Genomic DNA, 15,561 nt, shown 5'->3' with positions numbered 1-15,561 from the left:
ACCATTGACGTCTCTTTATTTTTAGATTGGGTGCTGTGCAATTTCAGCACTGTTTATGATCGAGATCAAAATATGCTCGATACAAAATTTTGACCATTCGTATTGTAGATTAAATTTTATCAAAAAATAGTTTACTTATGCGAATGAGTGGTCAAAATTTTGTCTCGACTACAAGTTTCAATCTCGCCATGGACTGTACTGTGCTTGCATAACACTGAAGCAATTCACCAACTTAAGTGAACAACATGAAATAAAAAATTGAAATTAAGTGATGATATCATCTTCTATTTTCATAAGAAGTGATGATGACTTCACTAAGCATTTTTATACCTTTGTCTTACACACATCCTTCGCTTTTTCTTCTCCTCTACCGGTTCCAACTTAAGCTTTTTTTATCTTCTTCTTTTTTTTTTTCTTTTTTTCTTTGTGAGTGAAAGCAACAGAAGAGAAACCCATTAGTCATCGACGGAGAACTCTCTAAGGCATCAAGAAGGAGAAAAACCATCAGCGTTAACCTCTCCAAAAAGCAATAATAGCAGTAACAGCAAGGGCAATGGGGTTTAACCTCCATTGACGCCAAAGTCCATCTCCAAATCTGATGCTCTTGCTTTTAAATCTAAGGTGGATCTAACACTTCTCCAACAAGTACCCCCTAAGGAGGGAGGACTACATAATGAAGAACCACCGGTTTGGTTGCATTCTACAAGAATTGATTTTCCAAGGAGAAATTTGACATTCGATGTATTTGGATCATTTCAATTCCTAAATATTCCTTCTTTTTTCTCTTTTTTTTATATTGTTGTTGTTAAGTAACAGTCACGTCACATTTGAAAAATATGCTCAACGGTTAAAAACCAATGATTTGAAGGAATATACAAATGAGAAATACAACGAACAAAACACGTGTCCCATGTTCATTGGGAACAGTGGTTTCCGCCAGTCTCAGAGTCTTCATGTTACACTTTACCCAAAAAAAAAAAAAGTCTTCGTGTCTGTAACGGCTAGTTGGTCGTGGGCTGGCTTGACAGCCGGCACCTTTCATCTTTTCAAATTTTCTTCTTTTTTTATTATTTTTGGGGTAAGGTGACAGCCGGCCCTAAGAATGCAGATAACATGTTAAAATGGCCCACTCCAACGGAGCAACCGCGTTTACCAAATAAAAAAAACAGAAGAAAAACGAAACAACCGCTACAAATTCCACTTTTATACTGAAAAACTTGTAATGCCTTTCTCGGATTACACCAAATGACACCTTCCATGACTTTTCTATGGTCTACAAGATTTGGGTTTGTATGAATGCGTCAAGCATTGGAGGACCAAATAGTCATCCTATTTTAAGTTAAAGCTTTGTCTTCACCCAACAATTAAAAAAAAAAAAAAAAAAAGAGCTTTGTGAAGAAGAAAATTTCTTTTATCTTTAAAGGGCTTCTATTCATATCAAATTGAAATTGCAAATTTTTTTAGTGATGAGAGGATCAAAAACTTCTATCCTCTCACCGGTTGTAATAATTTTTTCAAAGGTAGTTTATGGGTTTTGAATTTTCTAAGTGCAACTATTGTGTGTGTAATTTTTTGAAAAAACATCATCGGTTGTGCTCATCTCTATACTGTATACAACAGTGTACTTAAATACCAAACAAGTAACAGAGATATTGAAAAATTTAAAGAGTATTGAATTTAAATTGAACATTTAATCATAGCCTTGTGTTTGACATATAAATATAGTATACAACAGAAAAAAAATTCTATATATTTTTTTTTATATAAACCATATGTTATTATTATGCAGTGTAAGTTTTGATTATAAATAGGTAGGCTGGCTTCCAATTAAATGCTAACATTTAAATTATTTAATTAAATTTTTTTTGGTAATTTGGTAAATTACTTGAAACTTAATTCTTCTTGGAAGCAACAGATCATCTATGTACATTTAAGTATTGAAACAACATTAAACAACATGGAGGGAGACTTTTATTACCTAAAAATATGGAAAGAGGCTTTTCAGTTAAGAAAAAAAACATAGAGAAAAACATGAAGGGAAACTTCTTACTAAAAAAAAATGAAGAGATACATGAAGGGAAACTTCCTTGGTGGAAGGGCACATGAAAGAGAATAAAATATTAATATTTCTGTCTCCAATTATATTGTGCCACATGGTACATTAATTAAACTAGTTAATGTATGAAAATAAATTTGGTTCTTTTTGATAAAATCTATATAGATTTTAAATTGATGAAAACGCAATAGATTAAATCCTTTAATTTAGGATCACCACCTGAGTACCTGATCAGATTAATGGATTATAGAAAATAGAATCAGATTAGTGATTCTTATCAGATCCGTTTTAGTAGAATCCATGAATGGAGAAGTATATCTGAAATAAATTTTATTGGACATCGTACACGTGTACGTCTCCTACGCGTCCACACGGTAACCGTTTGGAAAACATTTGAATCTTCAACAAATATTTATCAGTCATGACAAAAACACACCTAACTCGAGTCAATCACAAACCCTAAAAAACGGCTACTCGGTCTCACCCAAATTTTAAAAAAGCAAATAAAAGTAATGTGATTAGGTAAACGACTAAACGGCTAGTCGGCCACGTCATATTCTCACTTGTGCTTTTAACTCTTGTTAGGGTATTTTAGGAAATTGAGAGAAGATAAATTTACGAAAATAACCCTCTTGCAAGCGATGTGGCAACACAAAATGACGGTTAGAGACATTGAGAGACGTGGGGAGAGAACAAACCGCGTCACTGTTCCTTAGTTGGCTCCAACTCCTAAAAATTAGATTGTAACGGAAAAAGGGAAAGAAGATTAGATATTAATTTAATTTACCAAAAAATCCTCGTTAAGTGGTTCAAAGATACCTAACCGACCTTAACTCTCACTTTCTCCCTATAAATAGAGACCAAGAACACAGTGTAACTTACCCGAAACACACTCAGTCTTTATCTGATTCTTACTGTTTTTCTCTGTGTTTTCTTCCATCGTTGCTTGTTTGTTTGTTTAGATCTGAAGGAGAGAAAGAGAGAGTAAATCCATTCATCCATCAATGGCGTTTTCGAGATCTGTAGTGTTGATGGTTTTGGCTATGGTGGTGGTATCAGCCTTTGCACAGGCTCCAGGAGCCGCACCTAAAGCAGCGCCGGTACCGGTGAAAACACCGACTGTTTCACCTACTACAGCACCAGCGACTACTCCGGCGGCTGCTCCTTCTCCTAAGTCGACTCCTCCACCGGCATCTACTCCATCTCCAGTTACTACACCGGTTTCATCTCCACCATCACCTCCTCCATCTTCGGCGTCTCCAACTTCACCCTCTGCAACATCTCCGTCTTCGATCGGTACTACTCCAGCAGGAAGTCCCGAATCACCAAAAAACGGTGCTGGTTCGTTCAGAGTTGGAGCGGCTGTTCTACTAACCGTCGCTTCCGCTGCTTATCTGATGTAGATCTATTGATCTCCTCTCCCCTTTCGCTTGGGGTCATAGTCTCCTAGATTTAGTTTTTTCGTCGTCTCTTTTTTGTTCTCCTTACATTTGTATTTGTGGCGGTGGCGGTGGTCGGATTGATTCTTGTGGGAGTTATTTTAACTTTATTTCTTGTTAGTATTATTTATTGTTATTATAAATATTGGATTCTTTCTATTTTTTCATTACGATTGATCATCTTCGTCCTCTATACGTTTTCATTTATTTCTAGATCTTACTTTCAGTGCGCAAATTCAAAGTTTCTGTTCCAGATCTTAATTTTGAATGGATGAAATAGAGATTCTTAATGGTCACATTCAAGATCTCTATGAAAGAATCACTCATCGGAGGGTGAAAAGAGATAAAGATGAGAACTCTGAGAAGGGATCTGTTGGCTGGGAGATGAATGAACACGTGGTGGGGTTGAGTGAGGATTTCTGTTTTTGTATTTTGCTTTTCAGGTTTTCATAGAAGTAGGTTATAAGGGAAAGGTGGAGAGGGCCAGTTGATGCCAGCTGGAGTGTTGTGTTAAGGACTTAAGGTTCTGTTCTCTCGGTAGAAGAGAACAATAGCTTTTGGAGTCTCTTTTGACGTGTCACGTGGGTTAACAACTGTTAGAAGAGTCGTATGGGAATATAAAATGTGAAAGTGAGTGGCCGGCCCATGTGCGTTGTTCAGACGCGATAGAGTCCCGCACATGCTACATGCTCAGGGTTACATTTGAGGCCTGACAGATAATTATAAATAGGTAATTATAGAGGCCTGTTTTTGAGTTAGGTTTTTTTGTGTGGCTCGTTGTTAGTTTCACTCTTTAAATGGCTTTTTAAATCTGGAGAGATCCAGAAATCCGGATTTTTATTGAGATATCCCAGATAAGCCAATGCCAAAATCTCCAATGATTACCCTTACCTATCGCAAAAGCTTTTCTATAATAATTGCATCAATTTTAAGGTTTATGAGAGAGGGTTGTTGGATCAGTAATGAACAGCATTTCTAGGTTTATGAGAGAGGGTTCGGATCAGTAATGAACAGCATTTCTTATGAAGGGGTCAAGGGTCTCTTCTAAACTGTCTGGATTTCACATATGAATAGAAAGTTAGATTCATATTGGATTTTATTCAAAACTATCTATCAAAGGTGCACTTTACCACTGTGCTAATGGCCCGCGATTCTATGGTGTAGTAATGGTTTCCACCTAGGGGAACTATATAAAGCTTAATTCTGATAGCAATCCTTAAAGAAAGTTTGCTCTCCATCGGTTGCTGTCTCAATTCTCTTTACCAATCAAAGGCGAGATCTTAGACATTCGAGAAGGTTTGTTGGTTGCAGTAGCTGAGGTGACTGTTAAGATCAAATTAACACTATTAACTCACAAGTGTCTACTCCATTGGTCTTTTGAAAACTGTAGAAGTTATATCCGCCACTATTAACTCACAAGTGTCTACTCCGTTGGTCTTTTGAAGAGTGTAGAAGTTATTCCTCATTTGTCTTGCTATTTTAATTTTTGTAATTTTTCTTTTGTTTTTATGGGTAATGCAATAATGTTGTTCATTCCTTAGTTGGGAAGTCCCTTACTTAGGAGGGAGGACTATCTGGCCAAATTTCTACTTAATGCTTGTTAGATTTGTATTGCTCCACCACCTTATATGATCTCTTTGAAATAAATTTTGATTTATCAAAAAAAAATAATGCTCTCCACCTTTGATATAAAAGCCACCCAAAGAGATCTTCAAAACCCTAGAATGAAGTGGTTTTTTTTTTTTTTTTTTTTTATGCCGGGGGGTGGGGGTGTGTTTGTGTGGCTCCAGAGCCCATTTCAGGCAGCTCAAGGCAAGGATACTAGTAGGGTCGATGATTTGCTAGTAGGCAGCTCAAGGATTTTCTTTCCCACTTACTCATGCTGGTTAAAGTGCAATTTAGGCTGAAGGGTGAGAACCTTCTGGAAAAATTCAGGTACTCATCATGAGTTACGACCCACCATTGGAGACTTGGTTATCGTAGTCTCCATCAGGTCTCACCAACTCTATCTGACATTGACGGCCAATTCGCTTTCGCTTTTGGTAGGTAGGTTGCAGTGCCCCTAACCCCCAACCACTCCTTATCAAAGATAATAGAGAATCTCATGACATGGACTATATGACCTTTTTTCTGGGTTTTGATTTGGATTTTACGTGTAGATGCAAACTTGTTTTGGGTGTTCAATTTCTCATTGGTTTACGATTGATCAGTATTTAATATCTCCATACAACCCCACCAATAACGATTTGATCCAGACTAAGTGGTTTCAATGGATCGGTTGAGGCTTATCTTTCATAGAGTAGAGGGAGATCAACCACCTTACCAAATTTCATCTTGTCCCAAATGAAAGCAATAAATTTTGACTCCAAAGTTCTTTATTACAGCCTAATAAGTCACATGGTACTTGAACAATACTATGCAAAAGCATCTCTCCAGCATCAACATCAAACCATTAACCAGAGACTCTGAGAGAGAGAGAACTGAGCACTGCCCCTATCCTGGCCATAAGTGCCTAACTAGTCCAGGTTAGGAGAGAAAGAGAAGAAACTTGAAAACTGCAACACAAGTGAACACTACAGCTATGGGAGAAAAAGACAGAGTAGATGGAGATGAGCTTGTGGTGGAGCTGCTGGTGGTGGTGGGAGAGGAGATAGCAGGGGTGGTGCTGGTTGATGGTGTCGTTGTTGATGGTGTCGTTGTTGATGGTGTTGTTGTTGATGGTGTTGTGGATGTCTTTTCTGTAACTTTCACAGCCAATTTCATCCCTTCTCCACAATGACCAGGAGCTCCACAAATGAAGTAATGGTTTCCACTTGTCTTCAAAGCAATTGTGGTGGCTCCACTGCTATCTGAGCTTAAACTATTTCCCGTCGTGCAACTACTGTAGTCACTTGATGACACCTCATCCACTGTGTGTCCTCCACCATAGCTAAAAACTACATACAAAAATTGGCAATTCCATGAGCTTCATTCAAGCACTCTAAAATACAGAATGAAGAAACTAATGAGACATTTGAGCTAAACACATTTAACACATCAACACATCAAGGTTGAAATGAAGAAACTAATGAATTAATTACCGAGGTTGTCACCAACGACGAAGGTCTTCCCACTAGCCCAGGTGCTATAATCAACACCGGTCGCCCAGCCCGATGAGCCGCCCACGTTGTAATCGGTGGCCAAGCTTGGTACCACATAACACAATGCAAGGATGGTTAACAGAACACCAACAACTCTGAAACTTTCCATCTTTCCCTGATCTTTTTGCCTTTGCAAACACAAACAAAGCACACAAATATCCAAACAGTGTGTGTCTGTGTTGGGTTGTTGTGGGAGGGGTTGTGTGTTGTGATTACTCAAGGTGGGCATCCATTATATAGGAGATGAGGGTGATTGGGGTGAGTAAGCTTTGGTCATCTTAACTTGGATTATTCGCTTGAAATGGGTTAGTTTGTAGACTAATTCATCCCAATGAGAATATCAACTTGGTTTGGAATCTATTCCAACCAGAAAAATAAACGAGTTGGTGAGCCTCTGTCTTATCTTTTCCTTGGTCTTCACATTTTTATATATCTTCTCCAATCTAATTTGATTATACTTGAGTTGAAATGCAGTAGATGAGTCACAACAGCTGCACCATGTGTAGAGCCGACCCTAGTTTGTCCTTCCTCCATGATGACTTCCTATGGAGTTGCGGTCCCCTACCAATTAGGTGAAAGAATTATCCTTTATATTTTTCTATTATACATTTAAAAAATCATCAATCTATGCTCTACCTTACAAGTGCTTTAGGGTAATTTTTCTTCTAAATATGTGGTGAAAAGATGTAAGAAGAGTGAAATCCTCTACCCTTAACAAATTGGTATAGATCCGCTTCTCCACCGTATCACAGGCACGCCATCAGAATACAGGCAGTTGGGCAGAAGGACCTGTTTTTCCTACAAAGAGAGAATCTAAACTCTGTGACTTGCATGAAAAACCCCTTACCTTTCTTAACACAGATCACTGTATATTGACCAATCACATAGTTAGGCATATGTTGACCAATGTATTCATTCTATAAAGAGGTGTTATAAAAAAAAATACAAAAACAAGTTCATGTTATGCATATTAATTTAATCATGCATTACTTTTGGAAAAGGAGGGGGAGATGGAGGAAGAGAAACGTTTCCTTGTTGGCTTGTAATTATAGTCAATATAGATAGAATACAATACCTACTAAACCCTGTTCAATGTATAAAGATGCAGAAAAAAAAGAAGATGGTGGAAAGCCCAACAAACCCAGTGGATTTGAGTGAGGAGAATCCTACCTAAATTTAGAAAGAAGTTCGGGTGTCACCTCAGTCTTATTAGAGGTTAGAAACTGGAGAGCAAAAATGAGCGAAGCATTAAGAATTGAATGCTTCCATTCTTTTATTGGATCACTAGAAGCCTGGATAGTAAAGCTGGAGCTTTCAAGAACCTAACCAGATTCTAGAGTTACTGAACCAATTAGTTGGTACAGGTTGGACCAAAAAAGTAAATTCAACAAACCGGTGGATTAGAAAGAAGGAAAAAAAGTAACCTACAACAAACAAGGTGGGTTACCTTTCGAAAATCAACCATTTGCTTCTAGCAAGTGTATTAAGAGCAATGAGAAGCAGATTCATTTGACTAGAAATGGTTACATGTGGAGAGTGTTGAATGCCATTTTTGAGTTTTATCTGTATTGTTTTATTTAATTATCTTTGTCGTATTCTCAAAAGTTCAAGTTTAAGGTATATATAAAAAATTATTTTCACGTAAATGATGAAATTAATATATATTTCTAATTAGTAGAACAAATCCTTTGCTAGTTAACAAATGTGAGGATTCTCATTGGCAGCATAATGCAAGTGAGTTCACTATTAAGTCGGTATGATAGGTGATCAAAAGTAGAGCGCAGTCATATGAATTTTACTTGACAATTTGGAAGGTGGGTGTAACACCACAACACTCTCTATTTGGGTGAAAATTGTTGAAGAATAAGATCACGACAGACGACAAAATCAAAGCTTTGAGGGTAATAGTTGTATCAAGGTGTGAGCTTTGTAAAGGTGAAGCTAGAGATTTGTGGATCATCAAGCTAAATTTATAATGTAAATGAAGATTTTTCCTTGGTGGAAAAGAACAGGGTAAATTGCTACCCTAAGCTTGGGTTTGGAGAAAGGGCATAAATCTCATTACATATTTTATATGGTTTGATAGGAATATTGCAGATTTGAGGATAAATCAAGACCAGCATGGGTAGTAATGAAAATTGTCTTGAAGGAGTTGCCGGGTTTGGGGTAAGTAAGGTACGTCGTGCTGTATCTCAAGAAGACTTTTTCTGATAGAATATCTCAAGAATACTTGATGATGAGCGAAAGACTAGATGAATCAAGAAGGTTGGAAGAGGTGCATAAGGGGAAACTTGATGGCAGGTGTTTTTTGAGAATTCAGGCCCATTAGATTTAGAAATAATTCTTAAGAAAGTTTTTTTTTTTTTTTTGGTAAACCAATTTTCAGGAAAGATGATGCCCAAATGTTAAGGCTTTTCAGTTCATTTTTGGGAAGAAAAATGAATTTTGAGGCGAAATTTGAAGTACTGGTAAAGCATTTAGAAATGGCAAGAGAGATGTGTTTACAGAGAAGTGGGTAAGTTAAGTTGATGCAATGAATAGTTCTCAGTTTAGGCTTGTTCTTCAGCTTACATGTGTGATAGCATTGCCAAAGATAGAGAAGGAATATCTCCTTTTTTTTTTTTTTTGGTCATTTTCCTTAACATCAATGAACTTTATTGCATTTTATAAAAAGAGAATAAGGGCTGCAGATCCTCTCTATCTAGGCAGGCCATAGGATGTCAATAAAACCCTGCTGATCTGGCCCACCAAACTCGCCCGGAGTCTGACTCGATTTCAGTCCAATTTCTTAACTTAAAGGGCACGCTTGTGTTATAAAATCATGAGCCTAGATCAGGTTTGGATTTAGCCCTCGGCCCACCCGACCTTACATTAGTAAATAAATACAATATTACTTAGTTGGTGAAACACATAGCTTGCAAATAAAGAGGATCATGAGTTCAATTCTGTAGCAGTAATATGATCTATTTTATTTCGTACTAAAAATTACTAGTCAAAGTCAGACCTGCCTGCCTAAGTTGAGAGGGATCTGGATTAGAGACTGGGTCCAAAAGCTTGCAATTGTTTCAAGTTTAGCTTTGAATTCATCCAAATGATTTAAAACCCCACCCACCCCCACCATAGTAGTTATTTTTTTAATTTCCTAAGCTGCTTTAATTTTTCGATGCTTTTTTTTTTTATGCTAGGGCGTTCCCCACAAAAGAACGCGCGCTACACTATCCCGTGTAGTGATATGGGCGTTACTGCGTCCCCCTCGGCGCCCGGTGCGGTGTAATCTTCCCCGTGCTCGGTCTCCATAGCTGGTTGTTGCTCTTGGACTGTTCTCGTGCTTGTTGTGTGTTTGGGGAGTTATTGCTTGCTTCAAAACTGTGGGGTCCGTTGTGCTTTAACTTTTTCGGGTACATTGTGGTTTTTGTTTTTGTGTGGTGTTATGGGTGTAGTTTTCTTCGCTTGTTGGGGTTCTTTTTTTCTTCCCTGTGCTGTGTCTCTTTTTGGTTGTGGTTCCGGTTTCGGTTATCATGGGTGTTTTGGACATTTGGAATCAGGATTAGTGTTCATGGGGTATGTTTTGGGTCGGGTTTCTTTTGTTTTGCTCTGCTTTTGATCTATCTATTATAAATACTTACTTCAAAAAGAGTGATGAGCATTTAATTACTTTCAAAAGTGGACAGCATAGAAGCCAAATAGATTTCTTCCTAACTAGAAGGACTGATAGATTGTTGTGCAAGGATTGCAAGGTGATACCGGGGAAAGCTTAACCACAACATAAACTTGTGGTCTTGGATATGTGCTTAGTCCCAAGAACACATAAAAGGTCTAAGGTAAACTATCCCGAGATAAAATGGTGGAATTTGAAAGGAGAGTACTCTAAATCCTTCGTTAATGAAGTAGTCAAACAAGGAAAATGGGATTTTAAAGGGGATACCAATGCAATGTGGAATGAGATGGCTATGTGTATTCGGAAGGTGGCTAAAGATGTTCTAGGTGAATCAAAAGGAAAGATCCATTCTTATAGAGAGCGTGGTGGTGGGATAATGAGGTTCAAGCTGCCATTAGGAATAAAAAGGCTAGTTTTAAGACATGGCAAAGAACTAAGGATGTTGAGGATCTTCAAAGGTATAGGTTAGATAGAAATGAAGCTAAGAAAATTGCGGGAAAAGCAAGGGAAAGAAAGTATGAAGAGTTATACAATAAGTTGGGCACAAAGGAAGGGGAAAAATCTATTTATAAGATAGCTAAGATGAGGGATAGGAAGAGTAGAGATCTTGACCATGTTAGATGTATTAAAAATGGAGATGGTAAAGTATTGTTTGTGAGGAGGATATTAAGAAAAGATGGGAAACCTATTTCTCTAGTTTACTAAATGAGCATTCTTCAAGCACTTATGTCTCGGACGATTACACTTTTCACCAAGGCACCGGTGTCCGAACTTATATCGTAGAATTTCGATGTCCGAAGTAAAAGAAGCTTTAAGGAGGATGAAACTTGGCAAAACACAAGGTCCCGATGAAATCCCAATTGAAGTATGGAAGAGCTTAGGAACCCATGGACTAGTTTGGTTGACTAAGTTGTTTAATAAGATTATGAGCACGGGGAAAATGCCGGATGATTGGAGGAGAGTGTTGTGGTTCCAATTTACAAAAATAAAGGAGATATTCAAAGTTGTAATAACTATAGAGGCATTAAATTGATGAGCCATCGATGAAATTATGGGAGAGAATAATTGAAACCCGGTTGAGACACTTAACTACGTTATGGAGAACCAATTTGGGTTTATGCCGGAAGATCTACAACGGAGGCTATTTACTTAATTAGGAGACTTATGGAAAGGTATAGAAAATGTAGGAAAGACCTTCATATGGTATTTATTGACCTAGAAAAAGCCTATGATAGAGTCCCTAGAGCGTTAATTTGGCAAGTACTAGAGAAAGAAGTGTTGCAGTAAATATGTAGATATAGTTAAGGATATGTATGATGGTTCGGTGACTAGTGTTAGAGCGTGGGGGGACAAAGTAAGGAATTCCCGATAACGTTGGGCTACATCAAGGGTCAACTTTAAGCCCATATCTATTTGCACTGGTAATGGATGAATTAACCAAAGACATTCAAGATGAGGTCCCCTGGTGTATGCTTTTGCGGATGATATTGTGTTGATTGATGAGACCCAAGTGGGGATTAATACCAAATTAGAATCATGGAGAGTAGCTTTGGAATCAAAGGCTTTAAACTTAGTAGATCGAAGCGAATATCTAGTTTGTAACTTTAGTCATGATCGGGCGGATGATGAAGTGGTGATACTTGACGATAAAGAGATTCGTCGAGTGATTGTTTTAGGTACCTAGGTTCAATCATAAGTAAAGAGGTGATTTAGAAGATGAGGTTTCCCAAGAATTAAAATAGGGTGGATGAAGTGGAGAGGTGCATCCGGGGTCTTATGTGATCGGCGTATTCCATTAAAGCTTAAAGGAAAATTTTATAGGACCGTTGTCCGCCGCTTGATGTCGGTGCAGTGTTGGGCTGTTAAAAGAATCATTCGATAAACTCGATGTGCGAATGAGAATGCTAAGATGGATGGTGGCAAAACTAGGATGGATAAGATAAGACGATCATATTAGAGTTGGTCGGGTTGCTCCCATAGTGATAGCTTAGAGAGTCGTTTGGGTGGCCGCCCGTTCACGGAGACCTATAAATGCTCTGTTCGGAGAAGTGATATAATCCATATTGAAGGACTGAAGGCTAGGGGTGACCTAAGATAACCTTAGGAGAGTGGTGAGAAAGGATATGTATGCTTAGGCTTGTTCAGCATGGCCGCGCGTTGGGGGCAAGAATCCTGGCCGACCCCATTTAGTTGGGAAAAGGCTTATTGTTGTGTTGTTTTTTTTTTTTTTTTTTTTTTCAAACACAAACCCCCCCCCCCCCCCCCCCCCCCCCCTGGCCGCCCCCCTCTCTTTTTTTTTTCCCCCTTTCCCCCGGGGGCGGGTAATTTGGGGCCCTGTGATCCCTCTAAAACTGTTGCGTCTGCTTCTACTGGAGATGGAGATGTTGATACAAAGGGATTAGGCGGCATTTCCAAGTAATCAATTTCTTTTTCCAACATCCGAAGCACAGTTTCCATTGAAGGACGACCAGATGGGTACCACTGTATGCACCAGGTTGCAACAATAGTCAATCGCCTTGCTATTTCACCATCTTCTTCTGCAACCAACTTCAGACCCAACTCTTCCCCTTGATGTAAGCGATTGTAAATCCATTCTGGAAAGTATACTTCGCTGGACTGCTCCACTGAGGTATCTATGTTCCTTCTTCCTCCCACCATTTCAAGCAACAACATCCCAAAACTGTAGACGTCTGCTTTATTAGAAACGTTGGCAGAGTTCCAGGAGAAGATTTCTGGTGCAATATAACCCATTGTTCCCCTTGCAGCTGTCACCGATACATTGCTTTTACCTTTGGCACATAACTTTGCCAGCCCAAAATCAGAAACTTTGGGATTAAAATTTTTGTCAAGAAGAATATTGTGAGGCTTGATATCAAAATGGAGGATACGCTGGTCACAACCTTGATGAAGGTATTCAATTCCTCTCGCTATACCGATTGCAATGGTCTGAAGCTTCTGCCAGTCTCGCAGAGGGTTGTTACCATCTTGTGAGAAGATGAATTTTGCTAGTGATTCATTAGGCATGAATTCATACACCAATGCTCTCCTGTATCCATCTGCACAGTACCCAAGTAGACGAACCACGTTGACATGGTGAATCCTGCCGATGGTGCCCACTTCGTTGACAAAATCATCTCCATCGCCGGCTCGGTCTTCAAGGATTTTTACAGCGACAAGATTTCCATTTGAGAGCTTCCCTTTGAACACAGTGCCATATCCTCCTTGTCCCAATTTGCTTTTAAATTGTCTAGTCATCTTCTTAATCTCAGAATAAGAGTATCTGGTGGGCTTGAGAGACTTGTAATCTGCCAAGAATTTCTCTACTTTGATTTGATCTTCTCTAGCTTTCTCGTTAGCCGATTTTCGAGACTTGTAGACCCTAATAGAAACAATTGCTGCTGCTATGAGAATCAACAGGCCTATGCTTACTCCTGCACGTAGACAAAACGAGCTGAATTTAGTAATTCACTTATCGCACAGACATGGAAGTGCAGGGCCGTATGCAGCTACAGATCGAAGAGCATAAAGAGATTCACCTAAAGCAACGTCTTTTGCCAATCCACCTACACAAGAAGAGAATTTGATAATCATCAGCATCGTTTGGCTTTGAGAAGAAAGTCGTTCCTCATGATAAGATAATAAACACTAACCATGAAGACGAGGATCATAAGGCTCCTATAAGAAGAACCAGATCGAATTCATTAATTCACCTTTGATACCTGAGGGTCCGTAGTTGTCGAGGTTCGAGGATGGAAAAGCTTCGTTGAAATAGAAACATCCCAGCTCATGAGTGGTTTGGTTCTTGAATCTGCATATTTCACCTACCTTGCTGCAATTACACCCAGGCACTGCCCATTGCAATGTCAATGGCGTCCTAAATGAAGGGACGATAATAAGCTCTACAAGTGTTGGGATTATAATTACCCAGATAAAGATTTCTACAAATTAAAAGGTCTTACCAAAAAAAATCTTCCGGAACTAGGACAACAGCTGCCATGACTTCGCAAGGATACTTCGGCGATAATGCCAGGTCAGAAGATGAATCTATGACGGAAACCGTATTTGTCCCATTGCTTAGACAGGACAGTCGGTTACCCGTGCTACTATAGTCATCTGGACAGGAAAATAAGGTGTAATTGTTGGTGTCATAGATGTAATGGAATGGAGATATCCACGATGATGAGCTATTCATATCAGCATCATCAAACCCAAGGATGATTTCTCCAAGGCAGTTTTTCGAGATGGCTATGGTTTGTGGTGAAGTATAGGTGATGCCATTAACAGAAAAATCCCCAAGAGATGGGAGTTGCAGGATGGTGTCTCCATCTTTGCAACTCAGCTCAAAACCAGTTTTGTTGTATCCACAGTGCTCAGGCTGTTGGTCCTTTATGCGGAATGGAAATTCAATAATAGGTCCATAAACCGAACACTGTGTAAGGCTTGCAGTCATCTTCTTGCCCTGTAGATCGATGCAGAACATGAAGACACCAAAGGAATAGGAAGATGGTGCGGGTGATCCTCATCAATTTTCTCATCTTCGCCTGCATCATCTTTGAACCTGAGGCAAATATTAATCGAATTGAAAAACAGAAACCAATCAAATTAAGAATAATCATAATTATATGATTTAAGTGAAAAATAAATAACATCAACCCTACCTAGGATTGAGGTTTGCTACTTCTGATCCATAGGAAGATCTCCTGTGTCTCTTTAAAGCACCATGAATAAGGCAATTTGTGAAGTCGTTTCTACTCTCTATAGCAACACGTGGGCCAATTACCTTTGTAATGACTAACGAGGGCATCTTCTTAAAGAGAGAGAATCTTAATTAGTCAAACCCTGAGTCCAATTAAAGATCGCCGTCCGTAAGGTCACCATCAAGCCTTTGAAGGACCCCAGTTTCTTTAAAACACAATGAATAGGGCAATTGTGAAGTCATTTCTACTCCCTGTTACTTCAGGGACCACTCGAGGTAGCCTTGGTGATGCTTTGAAGTCAAATGTGTTGAAACATACAATTGGAACACTAACATGGCCATATCTCTAGAGGATTCTATCTTTGATTGGCAACGTTGCCCTGTTTCGGCCACTGAGTTGAAACTGATCACATAACACAAGAAATGAGATCGAAGGGTTGCAGTATTTCGTTTTGTTGAGATGGATAATCCAGCCTGATTGATGTTCAATAAGAAATGATTTGGTAGATTTCTACACCAAAAAAAGACAAGACATACCAGAGGCTTATGAGCCTTCAATGCAGCATAAATAC

At 38.8% G+C, this 15,561-nt stretch overlaps 2 protein-coding genes across 2 annotated transcripts; both read right to left on the bottom strand.

Moving 5' to 3' along the window:
* Positions 1-5,844: 5,844 nt before the first annotated feature.
* On the bottom strand, positions 5,845-6,863 carry LOC149009034 (blue copper protein-like). The gene is made up of 2 exons (XM_089162259.1): positions 6,576-6,863; positions 5,845-6,431 (listed from the first exon to the last, which is right to left on the bottom strand). Exons 1-2 carry the CDS (start codon positions 6,742-6,744, stop codon positions 6,022-6,024), a joined length of 579 nt encoding a protein of 192 aa, XP_089018385.1. The 5' UTR covers positions 6,745-6,863; the 3' UTR covers positions 5,845-6,021.
* A 518-nt stretch (positions 6,864-7,381) lies between these two features.
* Positions 7,382-15,157, bottom strand: LOC149009033 (rust resistance kinase Lr10-like). Its single transcript, XM_089160936.1, has 5 exons — positions 14,253-15,157; positions 14,004-14,167; positions 13,830-13,856; positions 12,613-13,724; positions 7,382-7,552 (listed from the first exon to the last, which is right to left on the bottom strand). Exons 1-5 carry the CDS (start codon positions 14,771-14,773, stop codon positions 7,382-7,384), a joined length of 1,995 nt encoding a protein of 664 aa, XP_089017062.1. The 5' UTR covers positions 14,774-15,157.
* Positions 15,158-15,561: the final 404 nt, after the last annotated feature.

The sequence above is a fragment of the Hakea prostrata genome, chromosome 7, assembly GCF_041222555.1.
Source record: "Hakea prostrata isolate BN-2017 chromosome 7, UWA_Hpros_2, whole genome shotgun sequence".
NCBI lineage: Eukaryota > Viridiplantae > Streptophyta > Magnoliopsida > Proteales > Proteaceae > Hakea > Hakea prostrata.
The sequence above is the reverse complement of the archived record's forward strand: the minus strand, read 5'-3'. Positions and strand labels throughout refer to the sequence as shown.

Bases quoted from the DNA above. Each gene is read 5' to 3' on its own strand.
- LOC149009033 (XM_089160936.1), bottom strand. From the start codon at position 14,773: ATGTTCTGCATCGATCTACAGGGCAAGAAGATGACTGCAAGCCTTACA. The intron at 13,857-14,003 runs GTGAATTAATGA...CTTCTTGTGTAG, and splicing joins CGGACCCTCAGGTATCAAAG to GTGGATTGGCAAAAGACGTT. The intron at 13,725-13,829 runs GTGAATCTCTTT...GTCTACGTGCAG, and splicing joins GGCAAAAGACGTTGCTTTAG to GAGTAAGCATAGGCCTGTTG.
- LOC149009034 (XM_089162259.1), bottom strand. From the start codon at position 6,744: ATGGAAAGTTTCAGAGTTGTTGGTGTTCTGTTAACCATCCTTGCATTG. The intron at 6,432-6,575 runs GTAATTAATTCA...TTTTGTATGTAG, and splicing joins CGTCGTTGGTGACAACCTCG to TTTTTAGCTATGGTGGAGGA.